Raw genomic sequence first — 15827 nt, 5'->3', positions numbered from 1 at the left:
ACAAAGCTACAAGAAGAGCATCTTCTGCCAGAGGGGGCAAACACCAGTATGTAAGTGTGCTTGGTTTACAATCCTTCATCCTGGTGGTAGGTTTCCTTTAAAGGTGATTCACAGAATTCACACAATTGGAGGAGCAAGTACTATAGTTACTATTCCTCAAACCCTATGCTCCACCGGAAGCTCCTCACAGATGAGGTGTTTGTAAATCCATAAATGTCTGGGTAATTTGTCTACATAATGATTATTTATTAGTTGGCACATTGAGTCTAGTGTATACAGGAGCTGCAGGCTATCGCCCCATGTCTGCTGCAGCTTTCTCCCAGTTTAAACCAACAAAATCACAATCATGTAGTAGAAATTTTAGTGGAAGTTTTACAGGTTTGTAAGGGGTAAAAGGGCCTTCTATATACTTCTATGAGGCTGCTGTGACAGTACATGTAGCACATTCCCATAGATGTGAATAGAGAGCCAAAACACATGCACATTGATGCTTTATGTATTTACTGGTGATCCCAGGGCAGCCTAGTCCAACACTATTCACTATTCATTCATTCTGGAATGTGATAATAAGGTTAATTGTGATATTTACCTGCTTTAGGTTGGGGGCTTGTCTTTTATAAATGGATGAAGCTCAAGGGCAAACAATGACCCTTTTGCTTGTCTTCCTGGTGTCCCTTGGGTTTATGTATTGTGAGACCTAGTGTGTGATAGGTTGTAGCTTCCAGACCCCTAGATATAGTAAAGAAGGGGGCACCATGTTGGTTGTGGCAGCTGGGGGCCTCATTGCAATTTATTTCTCTATCCAAGGAGAACATTGGGCGTCAGAATCACTGATAGTAATATGTAACTTGTCACTCACCTGGATACATTGCTGAGAGGTCATGTGACTGGCAGGTGCCTGGCGTGTGATTGGTCACTACCTGGCACCTGCTCAGCAACTGACCAACTGCCAGTCAGTATTTGGAGCGTCCACAGCGTCTCGTGTTCTGCGAGGAGCGATTTGGGATTTCCTTCTTCTGAGCCACAGAGGAAATTATTTTTGTCTGTCTTGTCTTATCTGTTGTTCTGTGTCTGTGTGTATTTCTGTGTTTTTGTGCTTCTTTGTTGCTGTTTTTCTGTTTGATTGCAGGTGGCACTTTCCTCATCATCAGCTGGTAAGTCCTAGTCATATATATATACTATATACACACAGGACAGTATACGGACAGTACCCAGTGTATACACTACATACAGGACAGTATACAGGCAGTACCCAGTGTATATACTACATACAGGACAGTATACGGGCAGTACACAGTGTATACACTATACACAGGACAGTATACTGGCAGTACACAGTGTATACACTATACACAGGACAGTATACGGGCAGTACACAGCGTATACACTACACACAGGACAGTATACGGGCAGTACACAGTGTATACACTACACACAGGACAGTATATGGGCAGTGCACAGTGTATACACTACACACAGGACAGTATACGGGCAGTACACAGTGTATACACTGCACACAGGACAGTATACGGGCAATACACAGTGTATACACTACACAAAGGACAGTATACGGGTAGTACACAGTGTATACACTACACACAGGACAGTATACGGACAATACACAGTGTATACACTACACACAGGACAGTATACGGGCAGTACACAGTGTATACACTACACACAGGACAGTATACGGACAATACACAGTGTATACACTATATACAGGGTAGTATACAGGCAGTACACAGTGTATACACTATACACAGGACAGTATACGGGCAGTACACAGTGTATACACTACATACAGGACAGTATACGGACAATACACAGTGTATACACTATATACAGGGTAGTATACAGGTAGTACATAGTGTATACACTACACACAGGACAGTATACAGGCAGTACACAGTGTATACTCTACACACAGGACAGTATACAGGCAATGTATATACTACCCACAGGACAGTATAAGAGGTAGTATATAGGCAGTACACAGTGTATACACTACACACAGGACAGTATACGGGCAGTACACAGTGTATACTCTACACACAGGACAGTATACGGCAATGTATATACTACCCACAGGACAGTATATGAGGTAGTATATAGGCAGTACACAGTGTAAAGGTGCGGCCTCTGTAGAGTCGCTGTTACACATGGGGATGGACACAGATATCTTGTACTGGATCCATCATTGATCTTCTTCCGCTTTGGGCAGCGTCTTCCCTGTTTTCTGGTCCCAGGATGACGGGTGATGGAGGGAGGACGTCCATTATCATCTATAACTGATATCACTCGGCCATTGAGGGTCATCCTGGGACACAAAACTAGGAAAACGCTAAAAGTAACCAACAACATTATATATAAGAAGCCTTTTACTTATATTCCAGTATAAAATGCCTGACACATCTATGGTCCTGGAAACTATCTATGGATCAATCTCCCTGATGGTTTCCATCCAATGAATAAGATTTATGCCATGTTTTCATTTTACCCCCCCAAAATCTTGGAAATGGGTTTAAATAAAAAGTCTAAGTTAAACTTTTATAGAGTTTTGCCATTATAGACACTAATCCCCTATGTACAGCATAAGTTATAAGCTCATGATTACTGGGGGTCCACCTGCTGGGACCCCCTATTATGTATTGTGTATAGTGCTGGTCCCTTCATATAGGCAATAGACACTGTATGGACCTTCTAAGGCTCCTGGGCCTGGTTACATCTGCATTCTCCTCGCCCCTCTAGTTATACTCCTGATAACCTCCTGATAATGGCTCCAGATCTTTTTTGTTTTAAGATTTTTATTACATTTTTCACTACAGTGAAAAAATAAGGCGTACAAAATGGGCCTCAATACAGGAGTTTAGTAAATGTACAGACGTAGTAACAGATGCAATCACAGCTCCAGGTCTTTATCATGTTCCCTTCTCTTCAGGAGCCGCCATGTGGGGAGAAGATGTGGAGCGACTGCCGGAGGACGAGCAGGCCTATGATGTGTCCACCATGATGGCGTCGGCACTTCTGGCCTGCTCCACCAATGCTGTCAGTGTTACCTACATAATCTCTGTACTAAGCTTATCAGGAATAGAGAAATGTGTCATCCTATGTTACTGGGTTATGTATTGTTCTCTGATGTTTACTTTGTATTGTATCATCTTGTAAAACAGATTACAGAAAATGGTGATAAAATGTAATGTAAATGTTTCTTGCAAATGGTGAATATAATATGGGCAATTTTGGCAACCACCCAGGACCCCCAGCAGAGGACATTTATAGCCTAAGCCTCCTATCACATGGAATAATCTGCACATCCTTCATACGGCCGCCCCTGACCTTATATATGAGACTACACATCACACTCACAGTATGACGACATAGGGGGGCACAGGTCACTGTCTGCGCTCGTCCTCTGTCCTGGGGTCAGTGTCTCTGGACATAGGAGCCGGATGTCTCCATTTTGGGTAATCTTTAGCTGCTGGTGACTAACCTGGCTGTACCATGTATGTAAGTGCGGGCACTGGGAGGGTATATATAATACATACTGCTGGGGGATAATGTATAGAAGGGGCGTGCAGGTTATACAGTATTGGGGGTATACAGGGTGTATATGGATGGGGCACATTCTATAAACAGTGTAAATTATTGGGCACAGTGTAAATGTAAATAAAGCAATTCATTATATATTGTGGAAAAGGGGTCAAAGGCCAAGATGTGTCAATGTGGTCCAACATTGTACTAATATTCTGCTGTAAAGTACCTAAAAATGACTATACTGTATACAATAAAATCTAGAATTTGCCCATGTGCTATTCATTGATTCATCTGAAATCTCTTAGACATAAGCTTTTCTATGGACGGACGCACATAACTGTTATTTTCATCACTTCCGGTATGAGCCGTGTATTGGGCCACCAAATTATACAGGAGATCCTATTTCTGCCCCAGGTCTTTTCCACTGTTTTAGGGAATATCATACAACAATGACACAAACCACGGACCACTAGTGATTTAAGGTGTCAAAAGATTTCATCTGCCAATATATCCTCACAGTGCAAGGACTATAGCGCCTTCCCAGGGAATATAATCTATTGACAGCATATTATAGAAAAATGCACTATGATTTAAAAATATTGTTCTTATTATTTGGGTCCATTATGTAATTTCCAAGATATGCCCAATTTAATCCATATGAGGTCATCGCTGCACGAAGGTCATGTCCTCAGCACCTGGAGCGCTGTAATTCCTGCCTGGACCACTACTACCCTCTCCATCCATCACACAGGAGATACGTCTTGTGAGATACATGGGGCAGTACTGGGAGAGGAAGGGAATGGTCCAGACAGGAATAGCAGTGCTCCGGGAGCTGCGGACTCAACCATGGTGCATAAACTACCCCATTAGCATAGTTATGCAACTGGGAATATCTTGGAAATGGATAGAAACGACAAGGATTAGTGGGTATTCAGTGTAATTATCTAAAACATGTTCCTAGAGGATTACTGCGCTTGGTGGAGGCGGTAGACTTATATATATATACAGGCAGTCCCTGAATTACTTTTCTAAAGTTGAATTTGTATGTAAGTTAGAACTGTGTACTTTATAATTGTAACTCTAAACAAATTTTTTTGGGTCTCTGTGACAATTGGATTTTTAAAAATGTTGGATTGTCATAAAAACCAGGAGTAACAATAAAGCTTCATTACAGACGCCTGTGATAACTGTTACAGCTGATCATTGTAGCCTAGGGCTAAAGTACTGAGAATTACCAAAATCCAGAGATCTGTTTGTAACTAGGGGTGGTCTGTAAGTCGGGTGTTCTTAAGTAGGGGACTGCTCTTATATGTTTGAAAAAGGTGATTGCTATCACCGAAATGTCGCAATGGAATAGAGATTCACCCCACTTTTTAAATACAATCTGGAGGGCTGCCTATTCTTTAACATATTGTATATTATTGGGATTCAGGCCACGGAGCCTACAGCTGTGCTCCCGTCTTTTCACTTGTTGTGCTGCTTTGGATATATATATATACAAGCAGTACCCTGGTTATGTACTGTACAAGATAGGTTCGGTAGGTTTGTTCTTAAGTTGAATTTGTATGTCGGAACGGTATTCTTTAACAATAAAGCTTAACTGCAGACACCTGTGATACCTGTTATAGCTGTATTGTGGTCTAGGGCTAAAATACAGTAAATTACCAATTACCAGAGGTCCGTTTGTAACTAGGGGTCATCTGTAAGTCGGATGTTCTTAAGTAGGAGACCACCTGTATATATACAGTATATATAAGCAAAGCTGCAGTAAAATCCAAAATATAGTGTCCTGGTGCAAGCTCAGAACTGTGATCACTGGTTCATCCATAAGAAAAAACATACATAGCAGCACTCCAGCATAACAATAAAAAAAAATCTCTTTTTTATCTGCCTATAAATCTGGAGCATTTTTCAAGCCTAGGGTGAAAAATGCATAGGTGCCAGTCCATGCCCCCCAATATATAGCTAGCCAGCCTCCTGCACCCCAGTATATAGCCGGCTAGCCCATGCCCCCTAGTATATAACCAGCCCCTGCCCCCTACTATATAGCCAGCTCCTGTCCCCATTGTATAGTTTGCCTTCTGCTCCTAGTATATAGCGAGCCCATGCCCCCCAATATATAGCTAGCCAGCCTCCTGCACCCCAGTATATGGCCGGCTAGCCCATGCCCCCAGTATATAACCAGCCCCTGCCCCCTACTATATAGCCATCTCCTGTCCCCATTGTATAGTTTGCCTTCTGCTCCTAGTATATAGCCAGCCCGTGCCCCCAGCCAGCCCCTAGTGTATAGCCAGTCCCCAGTATATAGCCAGCCCCCTGCCCCCCAGGAAATAGCCACCCAGACCTTAATATATAGCCAGTCCATGCCCCCAGCCAGCCCCCAGTATACAGCCACCACCTGCCCCTGTATGTAGCCAGAACCTGCCCCCATATATAACCAGCAACTTCCCTCGTATATAGTCAGCAACTGCCCGCAGGTCTTCTGTTCTTCCGTCTGGATGGTGACTTCATAGTCTGTGCGCAGCCGGCATGCACAGTACTGCTGCTTCCAAGGGAAAAGAAGACCTGCTGGGTCGCCGGAAAGGTGAGCTTTGAGGTTTTTTTTACTCAAGTATAAGCACATTTTCTGAGCTGAAGAACTGGGCTTGTACTCGAGTATATACAGTATATATATATAATAATTGATAGCATTTCCAGTGACATAATTAACATCAGATGTATTATTATTTAAATACCAGAATTTAATGTAATTCATTTATAACCTAAGACTTGGGTAAACTAAATATAAGAAGTTTTATTGTAGCCTCCACCACTTTTCATCATGGAGCATATCCTGAGGACCGCCGAGGACCATGTAAGTGATATTAGTGGGTCCTATATCGCAATAGACCAATGTGTAACTTGTACAGAGAATGTGCAGAGAGGGTCTGGGTCAGGGATACATAACCCATGGCACCTTCCCTGACGAAAAGCAAGTACAGATGATATTAAGCCATCGGCCATGTTTCTGTATAAACCTGTCAATCAGTGAGGACCCAACCAATGTGATCTGTGGTTTCCGTAAATTCCAGGCTACTCCATCATGAATCAGGAATAGGAGAGACCAATGTAGGACATGACAATAATAGGTTCCTCAGGTTCTTCAATACCTGGAGCCCATGGCTGATCCTTAGACACAGGAGACACAGGAGAGGGAGCAGTAGTATCTAGACATTTATATCCTAAAATCCCTTCCACAAAATGTCGTGTCAATCCTTATCCTTTATTGTAATAACTTTATACCCTGTACTAACCATGAAGTGTCCTCTGTCCAGTTCTTCAGGAATCTCCGGGAGGAAGAGTTCACCTTCGAGAAGGTGAGAACATGAGCTCAGATCTTTCTCGCTTCTTACACATATGTACATGTACACGTCTTCTTATGTTACATGTCATATTATACTGTCATCATAACAAGATGTCTATCACATGGAGGGGGGGGGGGGGGGTCACACATGGGGGAGAGATGGGAACAAGCCATTACCTCCTGTACAAAAGACCAGAGACCCCTGAACATCAGTGTCTTATGTTATTATCATTTCCAAATATTTCTAGAGATTTATCTAAAGTTGCAGGAGAAGAAAGTGACTAATTATATTTTATCTTTATATTTAATATTCTTATAACAGGCGAGAGCCATTGGACTGCGGATCCTTGAGAGCTATGTAAGTCCTTCCAGCAAACCCCCAGAACATACAACATAATATAATCCTCATATCATCACATGAATGTCTATAGCTGCTATTCCCAATGCTAGAAGGTGACACATTCACTTCACTGCCTGTTCTCCACTGAGGACAATGTGATACAATTATACAATGTACATCCAGTTACATATATAGCGCTCACATGTTCTGTAGCGCTGCACACAGAGACAACACTTACATTTACTTCTCTGTTCCTGTAATGGAAGAAAAACCCAGAAATGTCATCATAGATGTGACTGTATCACAATGTAAAGACAGTGAGAACATACAAACTATGGAGATGCTGGACTTGGATGGATCAGATCCAGGATTCCTTATAATTAATACAATGTTTTCTCTTTACTTCTCTAAGGATGAAGACTCCAATGAAGATTCCCAGGACGGGGTAAGAGACTTATAAAATATAGACAGAAATCTCACACACAATTCTCAGATTATTCCATCAAATTGACCATTTTCTGATCTATCGCAGCCGATCTACATGAAGCTTGATGACGGCGTGAGGATCCTGGACGAGGAGTCAGCGATGGACACATCTGCAGAGGAGACTTCAGAAGAGCCTGAAGCTGAGACTTCAGAAGTACCTGAAGAAGATCCTGCAGAGGAGACTTCAGAAGAGCCTGGAGCTGAGACTTCAGAAGTACCTGAAGAAGAACCTGCAGAGGAGACTTCAGAAGAGCCTGAAGCTGAGACTTCGGAAGTACCTGAAGAAGATCCTGCAGAGGAGGCAGCAGCAGAGGAGGAAGAGGAAACATCTTGCTGCACCGGGTCCTGCATCCCTGTAAGAAGGTTCATGGATAGAGTAAGGGCCTGGATCTCTAGGCTCTTTAGGTAAGTTAAGGTACAGTAAGTATAACTTAGCACCAGTCATATTAAAACACATAAAAATGTATTGTTAGCATATAGAATATATTAGGGGGTCATATAAAATTGTTTAAAATTTTTGGGGAGCACATAAGAGTAAGACATTCAGCAAAATTCACCTTCATACATTCCTCCATTCCAGTGCTGTCAGTCCAGGCCTCATCAGCTATTACAGGTAATTCATGAGCAGTCATGTGGCATCACTTCCGGTGCGATGGAGACCAGAATCAGCACTGAAATAGAGGAATAGTAATAATAATCTTTATCCATAAAGCGCCATGCAGGGCTGGCTCCAGGTATAAGTAGGCCCCTGGGAACAGAGCGTCTGCGAGACCTTTTACTGTACTGTACCGCCCAAGTTTTGCAGCAGAGAAAGTGCCCCAAGGCAATATTATTCTATTCAACTGAATCCCTGGGACACACTTCTCTCGCCTCGAGTGGGCCCTCCAAGCAGCTCTGGGCCCCGGCCCCAACATATTCTGTAGCGCTTTACAAATCATAAAGTGTGTTAAAATCATAATGTGTGAAGATGAGCTGCGTTATTTTTTCTACCTATTATAGGTTTCACTGCTCCCCAGAAATTTTGTATGAAGACGCTGTTAAGGTTAAGTTCACATAGTGTTTTTTTTTATACACCGGAAAAACTTCCTCCATGTACACAGATATATACTGACAGACAGAGAAATACATTTCATGTACATACATACATGTTTCCATCCTGCTCCCTCCTGCTGAGCGACACTTACAATCAGTGGAAGCCAATAGAATCTTTAGGGGGGGCGGATGCAGCATTATGCGTCCTCCCTGCCTCCACTGAGCATACGCACAGGGAGACCACAGTAATATCACTGGTTAAATATCCTGAACATCGGTAGCATCTTATCACTGGCTTCTGCCGATGTTCACGGCCCCCCTTCTGCCCCCGCATTCAGGGGGGAGGAGGAGGGACCAGGGGACGGATCTCACGGTATCGGCATACAGGGGGTACGTCCTAGCCATATATGGAGTCCTCCCGATATATCCTAACAATTTATGGCAAAAACACTATGTGAACCCAAACTAACTTTAAGATTGATATAGAATTAGAGTTTTTTCTGGCCTCCAAAACTATGTATGGTACGGGGCCACATTAGTATGTGACGTCATCATCGCAGCAAAGCTTTGTTTGAGCTTTTATAGATACTAACTTTGTTTTGAGGCTTGAAAAATGGTCAAATATGAAATAAAAAGTATTATAGATACTATAGAATTAGAAGCATAATATAAAAGTGATAAGAATAATTTAGTAACTATAGAATATGATATATATGACAGTGTCATGGGGCAATATATAAGAAGTAGATACAACCAGTAAGTATAGTAATATAGTTAAATAGAAGAAAAATGTGTAAAAAAATTATTTAAAACGTTAGAAATAGGTGTAGAAAATAGATAAATATCACTGGTATAATAGATATTCAGATGATTAGTAAGAGCAATATGAAAAGAATACTCTAGGTATAGTGATAAAAAGAATTAAAGGGGTTTTCCCATTTCAGAAAATTCAAGTTATTGTTTGTATTGTTATTACTTATATTTAGTAATAGTGATAGTGATACAGAAAGTATATTGGAAAATTGTAGAACTTTTTATAATACAAACAATAACATTGATTTGCTGAAATGGGAAAACCCCTTTAGGTTATTATGAAGTAGATACATAGTATATTAGATATAGTTGTATGTAATAGTGAACGTATTATAGAAAATGTTATGGGTCATAAGTATAAGAATAATATAGATTATAGTTATAAGTATAGAAGAGAAAAAAGAAAAACCCTAAAGTTAAGTAAATTATAGTTTAAATGGGTTTTCTGGGCTATGGATAACATATATACAAAACAAAGGTCTTCAGTATCAGATTGGTGCAGCACCCAGCAACCCCACAGATCAGCCTTAGGCCCCATTCACACAAGCCGTGGGGGGGGGGAGGCGTATATCTGACCACAGGTTTGTGGACATATATACATCCCCATACACGTGTAGCACCGAACTATACATGGGAGTAGATAGAACATGCTTTATTTTTCCTCATGTTTGCCCCCGTGCGGCGCTATTTGCTATGGAGAGGGAAGAGGTGAGCAGCGTAATCCCTCCTCCTCTCCAACGCGCTGACGTGTGCTCGCCCAGGTTTACATGATGAGTTTTCATTTTTTTTCAAATCCAGTTCAAACGCGTCAGGAAAAACTCATCACCAAAAGCCAAAAAGGCAAATGTGTAAGTTATTTATATCAGTAACAATGGGTGTTTCTCCTTTTAACTTTAAAACTAATGATCAACACTTATCGTTACTACTTACCCAACACTTAAGCGTTTGGTGACGAGTTTTTTCCACTGCGCTTACAATGTGTTTCAAAACACAAAGCAAACGCATCATGTAACCCCCAAGAATATAAAGGCCTCATATTATCATAATATTCAGCCCTAATATACAGAACCCCCAATTACATTATATACATCTTCCATATACAGCTCCCAGTTTAATTAAAATCCTGCCCCTATATACAGAACACCCCCATATAGAAGTAAATATGGCCTCTTATATTCAGATTCCCTCAAGTTTCATTTTATGGAGCCCCCCCCCCCCCCAGATTTAGATTCCCCCCAGTACAAATATATGCAGCTCCCCATACACAGATTTCCCACATTTCCATTATATATAAATCACATACACAGATCCTCCCTCCAGTTCCATTATATACAACTCCCTATACATAGACCCCCAGTTCCAATATACACACCGTCTCATACACAGACCCTCCAGTTCCATTATATGCAGACCCCATACACAGACCGCTCTTTACATTATATACAGACCCCATACACCCTATAGACCCCTCCAATACTTTTATATACAGCTTCCCATACAAAGACCCCCCCTTTTATTATTATATACAGCTCCCCATACACAGACCCCCAGTTCCATAACATACAGACCCCATACACAGACCCACCTCTAGCTCCATTATATACAGACCCTATACACAGACCCACCTCTAGCTCCATTATATACAGACCCTATACACAGACACCTTCAGTTCTATTATATACAAACCCCATACACAAACCCCTCTAAATACTATTCTATACAGACCCCATACATAGACCCCCCAGCTCCATTATATACAACCCCTCATACACAGACCACTCCAGTTTTATTATATACAGGTCCACATACATATACCCCCAGTTCCAATATACACAACGTCTCATACACAGACCCCCCAGCTCCATTATATACAGACCCTATACACAGACCCCCATTACATTATATACAGCCTCCTATACATAGACCCCCCCAGCTCCATTATATACAGACCCCATACACAGACCCCTCTTTACATTATATTCAGACCCCATACACCCCATAGACCCCTCCAATACTTTTATATACAGCTTCCCATACAAAGACCCCCCCTTTTATTAATATATACAGCTCCCCATACACAGACCCCCAGTTCCATAACATACAGACCCCATACACAGACACCTTCAGTTCTATTATATACAGACCCCATACACAAACCCCTCTAAATACTATTATATACAGACCCCATACACAGACCCCTCCAAATACTATTCTATACAGCCTCCCATACATAGACCCCCCAGCTCCATTATATACATACCCCATACACAGACCCCTCTAAATACTATTCTATACAGCCTCCCATACATAGACCCTCCAGCTCCATTATATACAGACCCCATACACAGACCCCCATTACATATTCTATAAAGCTTCCCATACATAGACCCCCCTGTTTCATTATATGCAGCTCCCCATACACAGACCCCCCTCCCCCCATTACGTTATACACAGACCCCTCCAAATACTATTATATACAGCTCCCCATACACAGACCTCCCAGTTCCATTATTTACAGCTGTATAAACAGAAAACATTATAGATATTATAGTGTTAGAAGCATAGAATAAAAGTAATAATTTAGTAATTACATATACTATAAGCTAGTAATAGGATATAAAATGTATGACATAGTGCGTTAGGGGCAAGATATAAGATAAACCCTAGATAAGCAGTAGATACAACTAGTAAGTATAGTAGTATAGTGAAACAGAAGCAAAATGTGTGAAAAAAAATTAGAAATAGGAAATATAAATATGACTGGTATAAGAGATATCTCGTTAAGATAAATAAGATATCAATATGCTAAGAATAACATAGGTATAGTAATAAGATATAAATTAAGTTATTATGAAGTAGATATAACGTGTAGTAGATAAAGTAGTATGTAATAGTCATACAAAGTATTATAGAAAATGTTAGGAACAAAACATATAAGAATTATACAGATCAGTGATGGTGAACCTTTTAGAGATCGAGTGCCCAAAATGAGACCCAAAAGCCATTTACTTTTCCCAAAGTGCCAACACGGTAATTTAGGCAGCAACAAACTTATTGCCACCAGAATCTTTGAGCTCCAATCCGACACCTTTTCACTCTTCGGATAGAACCAAGCAGCACAAGATGGGTCACTTAAAAATAGCAGGGCACTACTTGGACTGCTTGAGACTGCAGGAAGATGCCATGTCTGGCAAACTCCATGCCTGGGAGACAACCGTGTGCCCACAGAGATGCCTTCGAGTGCCATCTCTGGCACCAGTGCCACCACTGATATAGATCATAGTGTAAAGTATAGAAGAAAAAAATAAAAACCCTAAAGTTAAGTAAATTGTAGTTCAAATTGGTTTTCTGGGCTATGGATAACATATATATGAAATATGGGTCCTCAATATCAGATTGGGGCAGCACCCAGCACCCCCACATGTCAGCTGTACTCAGCCGCTGATAGACAGAGAATGGGAAATCATAGGATCAGTCATCAATATTTTTAGCTCAGAAAACTCTTTTAAAGGGAACCTGTCAGCAGTGATAGTGTGTATGATAAGAATAATATATAGAGAGATATAAGGTAGATAAGAGTTTGATAAGAATAATATAGTTATAGAAGAATAAGTAAGATATAAGATAACGCACTGTATAAGGTCGGCTGTACACATCTGTGGTCGGTCTGTGAAAAATAGACAGTACGCTGAAGGGATTCACTGAGCACATTGCAGAGGAGGGAACTTTGTGCATCATATTCATATGTGATGCAGGGAGTCCCATCCCCTGGACTGTGCTACATCCTGAAATCCATCCAGCGTATAGTCCGTTTTTCATGGACCGTCCACGTGTGCAGCCGGCCTGAGTGTGACAGGGCCCCATCCAGCGCTATCACTGCAGTGAACCAGGGAGCAGCCGATCGCCAGCTCTTGGGGTCAGGAAGGAATTTTTTCCCCCTCACATGGGGGTTATTTTCGCCTTCCTCTGGTTCACACCTTTTTATGCAGTAAATCCTATAATTTACACTGGATGGTTCAAAATTAAAACAAAACAAAAAATTACAGTAATAAAAACTAATTGTAATTTATTCATTGTGTCTGTGTCTTCCTTACTGTGTGGTGTCCTTCATTATAGACCCCCGGACCCCTCTGCTGTCATCAATAAAATCATAAAAATCATAAAGATGTAAGGTATCAAAATGCTGCACTTACCAAAATCCCCAATATATCAAAATCTAAGGCCCCTTCCACACTTGCGTTGCAGATCACGTCAGAGTCTGATCAGGGTGCGATCAGGGTTTGGTCAGTGAAAAACGCACATTTTGCATCAGAGTGCAATCAGTTTTCAGTCAGAGTTTGTTCAGTGTCTCAGTTTTTCACACACGTTTTCAATGCAAATTCAGTGCAATTTCAATGCGTTTTTCACGCGCAGAAAATGCGCATGAAATGGACTCAGGACTGAGCTCTATCTTTTCTATGGCAATTGATGTGTGAAAAACGCATTGCACTTGCAGTGCACTGGCATGTGTCTCAGAGTGCAATGCGTTTTTGATGCATCTCCATAGACTTGTATGGTGCGTTTTTCACGCGCGTGACTTGCAAAAGTAGAGCATGTCGAGATTTAAACGCGCGTTAAAAAAAAACACGAGTGTGTGCGTGAAAAAAAATGCAAGTCTGAAAAGACCCATTGGTTACAATGGGTCAGAGTGCAATGCAAGTTCTGCGCGTCAAAAGCATGCGCAGAAAACGCGCTTGAAAAAACGCAAGTGTGAAAGGGGCCTAAGAATTATCCCATGCTGCCGAGCTGTCATGAAAAAAGACACATACAAATTTCCAATTGCTGTTTTGTTTTTTTTTTGCCATTTTGCCACAGATAAAATTTTGAACAAATGGGTGTCAAAAAATGGCAATATAGCATAAAAAATTTCCAAAAGTTCATTTTCAAAGTACATTTTGTATTCCTGTGACCATACCTACCCAAAGAATAAATGGGAAGTGTCATTTGGACCGTAAAGTTAAAGCCACAAAAACTAAACCTGTAAGAAAAAATGTCGCAAATACGTTTTCCCTGTCAATTTCAAAGTAATTGGAATTTTATTCAACGTTTTCGCTGCAAAGCAAAGAATATCTGGTGCCATAACAATCGGTGCAATTTGTTTCATACATATCTGTTAATACAAAAATAAAGAAGTTATGGTTTTTGTAACGTGGGGAATGGAAAAACACATAAGAGATGTTGTGTCACAAGGTCTTTGGGTAATATATCTGGTTATATACAGGTCAGGGCTTAATATATGTATTAAGGCCTCATGCACACAACAGTATTGGGAGTCATGCACAAATAGTGCCTAGCTAATGACCCCCATAGATTTCTATTGTACATGGTCACGGTGAATGTCATGGTAACTACCAGCGTCGGTCTGGCCCGCCGGGGGACCGGTGAATCCCCCGGTGGGCCCCGACACCTGCCATCATGTTCGGGGCCTCCCTTCTTATCCATAGGAGGCCCCTGCCGGCGATCGCAATAGAACACAATACGGCCAGGAACCGGCCGCTTGAATTCTATTGCGGCCGCTAACACTGACTGGCATTGTTACCTGCCGTCTGTGTAAGTGAGACGTGGCCGGGAGAATTTCCCTGCGCACGCCGCACTCTGCCCCTAGATACGCGGCAGCGCGGTGACGTCATCACACTGCTGCGCATCCTTTGCCAGTCTGCGCGGGCGGCTGCAGCAGAAGCAAGAAGAAGGGAGCAAGGACGTGTCAGCGATAAGTGGGTAAGTTACTGTTTTTTTATTTGAATGCCGAGGTGAAGGGGGCAGTACAGAAAATGCTGGGGACCTCCTGTATCGAAAATGCAAGGGGGAAGGGCAGGATACAAAATGTAGTGTCAGGGGGCCCAGTATGGAAAGTACAGATGGGAGGGGGACAGCATGAAAAATACAGAGGGACCAAGGAGGGGGAAGGGGCCCAGTATAAAAAATGCAGGATGGAAGTTGCAAAGGGTGAGGGGGGAGTAGTCAACATGCAGGGGAACAAGAGGTGGATTATTCCAGTAAAGTAAAACAGGTGGGAAGTAAAGGGGCGCAGTTTCAAAAATACATGGTGACAGAGGAGGGGGGCTGAGGAGGGGGGTATGGAAAATACAGGGGGACTGTGGGGGGGGGGGGGGGCAGGATGGAAAAATGCAACGTGAAGGAGCAATACTGGGAGAGGGGGGATTAGTCCAGTAAGGAAAATAGCTGTGGGAAGAGATGCGGAGGGGCAGTATGGAAAATACAGGGAGACCGGGGATG

The 15827-nt window shown here is 41.9% G+C and overlaps 1 protein-coding gene and 1 long non-coding RNA gene across 2 annotated transcripts; one reads left to right on the top strand and one right to left on the bottom strand.

Moving 5' to 3' along the window:
* Window positions 1–200: 200 nt before the first annotated feature.
* LOC140071137 (uncharacterized) lies at window positions 201–8613 on the top strand. Its single transcript, XM_072118458.1, has 7 exons — window positions 201–1154; window positions 2942–3048; window positions 6341–6391; window positions 6852–6893; window positions 7203–7238; window positions 7633–7665; window positions 7753–8613. The coding sequence occupies exons 2-7, from the start codon at window positions 2950–2952 to the stop codon at window positions 8113–8115; spliced, it is 624 nt and encodes a 207-aa protein (XP_071974559.1). The 5' UTR covers window positions 201–1154; window positions 2942–2949; the 3' UTR covers window positions 8116–8613.
* LOC140071138 (uncharacterized) lies at window positions 7997–14728 on the bottom strand. The gene is made up of 3 exons (XR_011849070.1): window positions 14510–14728; window positions 8264–8377; window positions 7997–8059 (listed from the first exon to the last, which is right to left on the bottom strand). It is a non-coding gene; the product is annotated as an uncharacterized lncRNA (long non-coding RNA).
* Between the last annotated feature and the right edge of the window lie 1099 nt (window positions 14729–15827).

Source organism: Engystomops pustulosus, chromosome 7 (assembly GCF_040894005.1).
Source record: "Engystomops pustulosus chromosome 7, aEngPut4.maternal, whole genome shotgun sequence".
Taxonomy (NCBI): Eukaryota; Metazoa; Chordata; class Amphibia; order Anura; family Leptodactylidae; genus Engystomops; species Engystomops pustulosus.
This window is presented reverse-complemented; position numbering and strand designations above follow the sequence as displayed.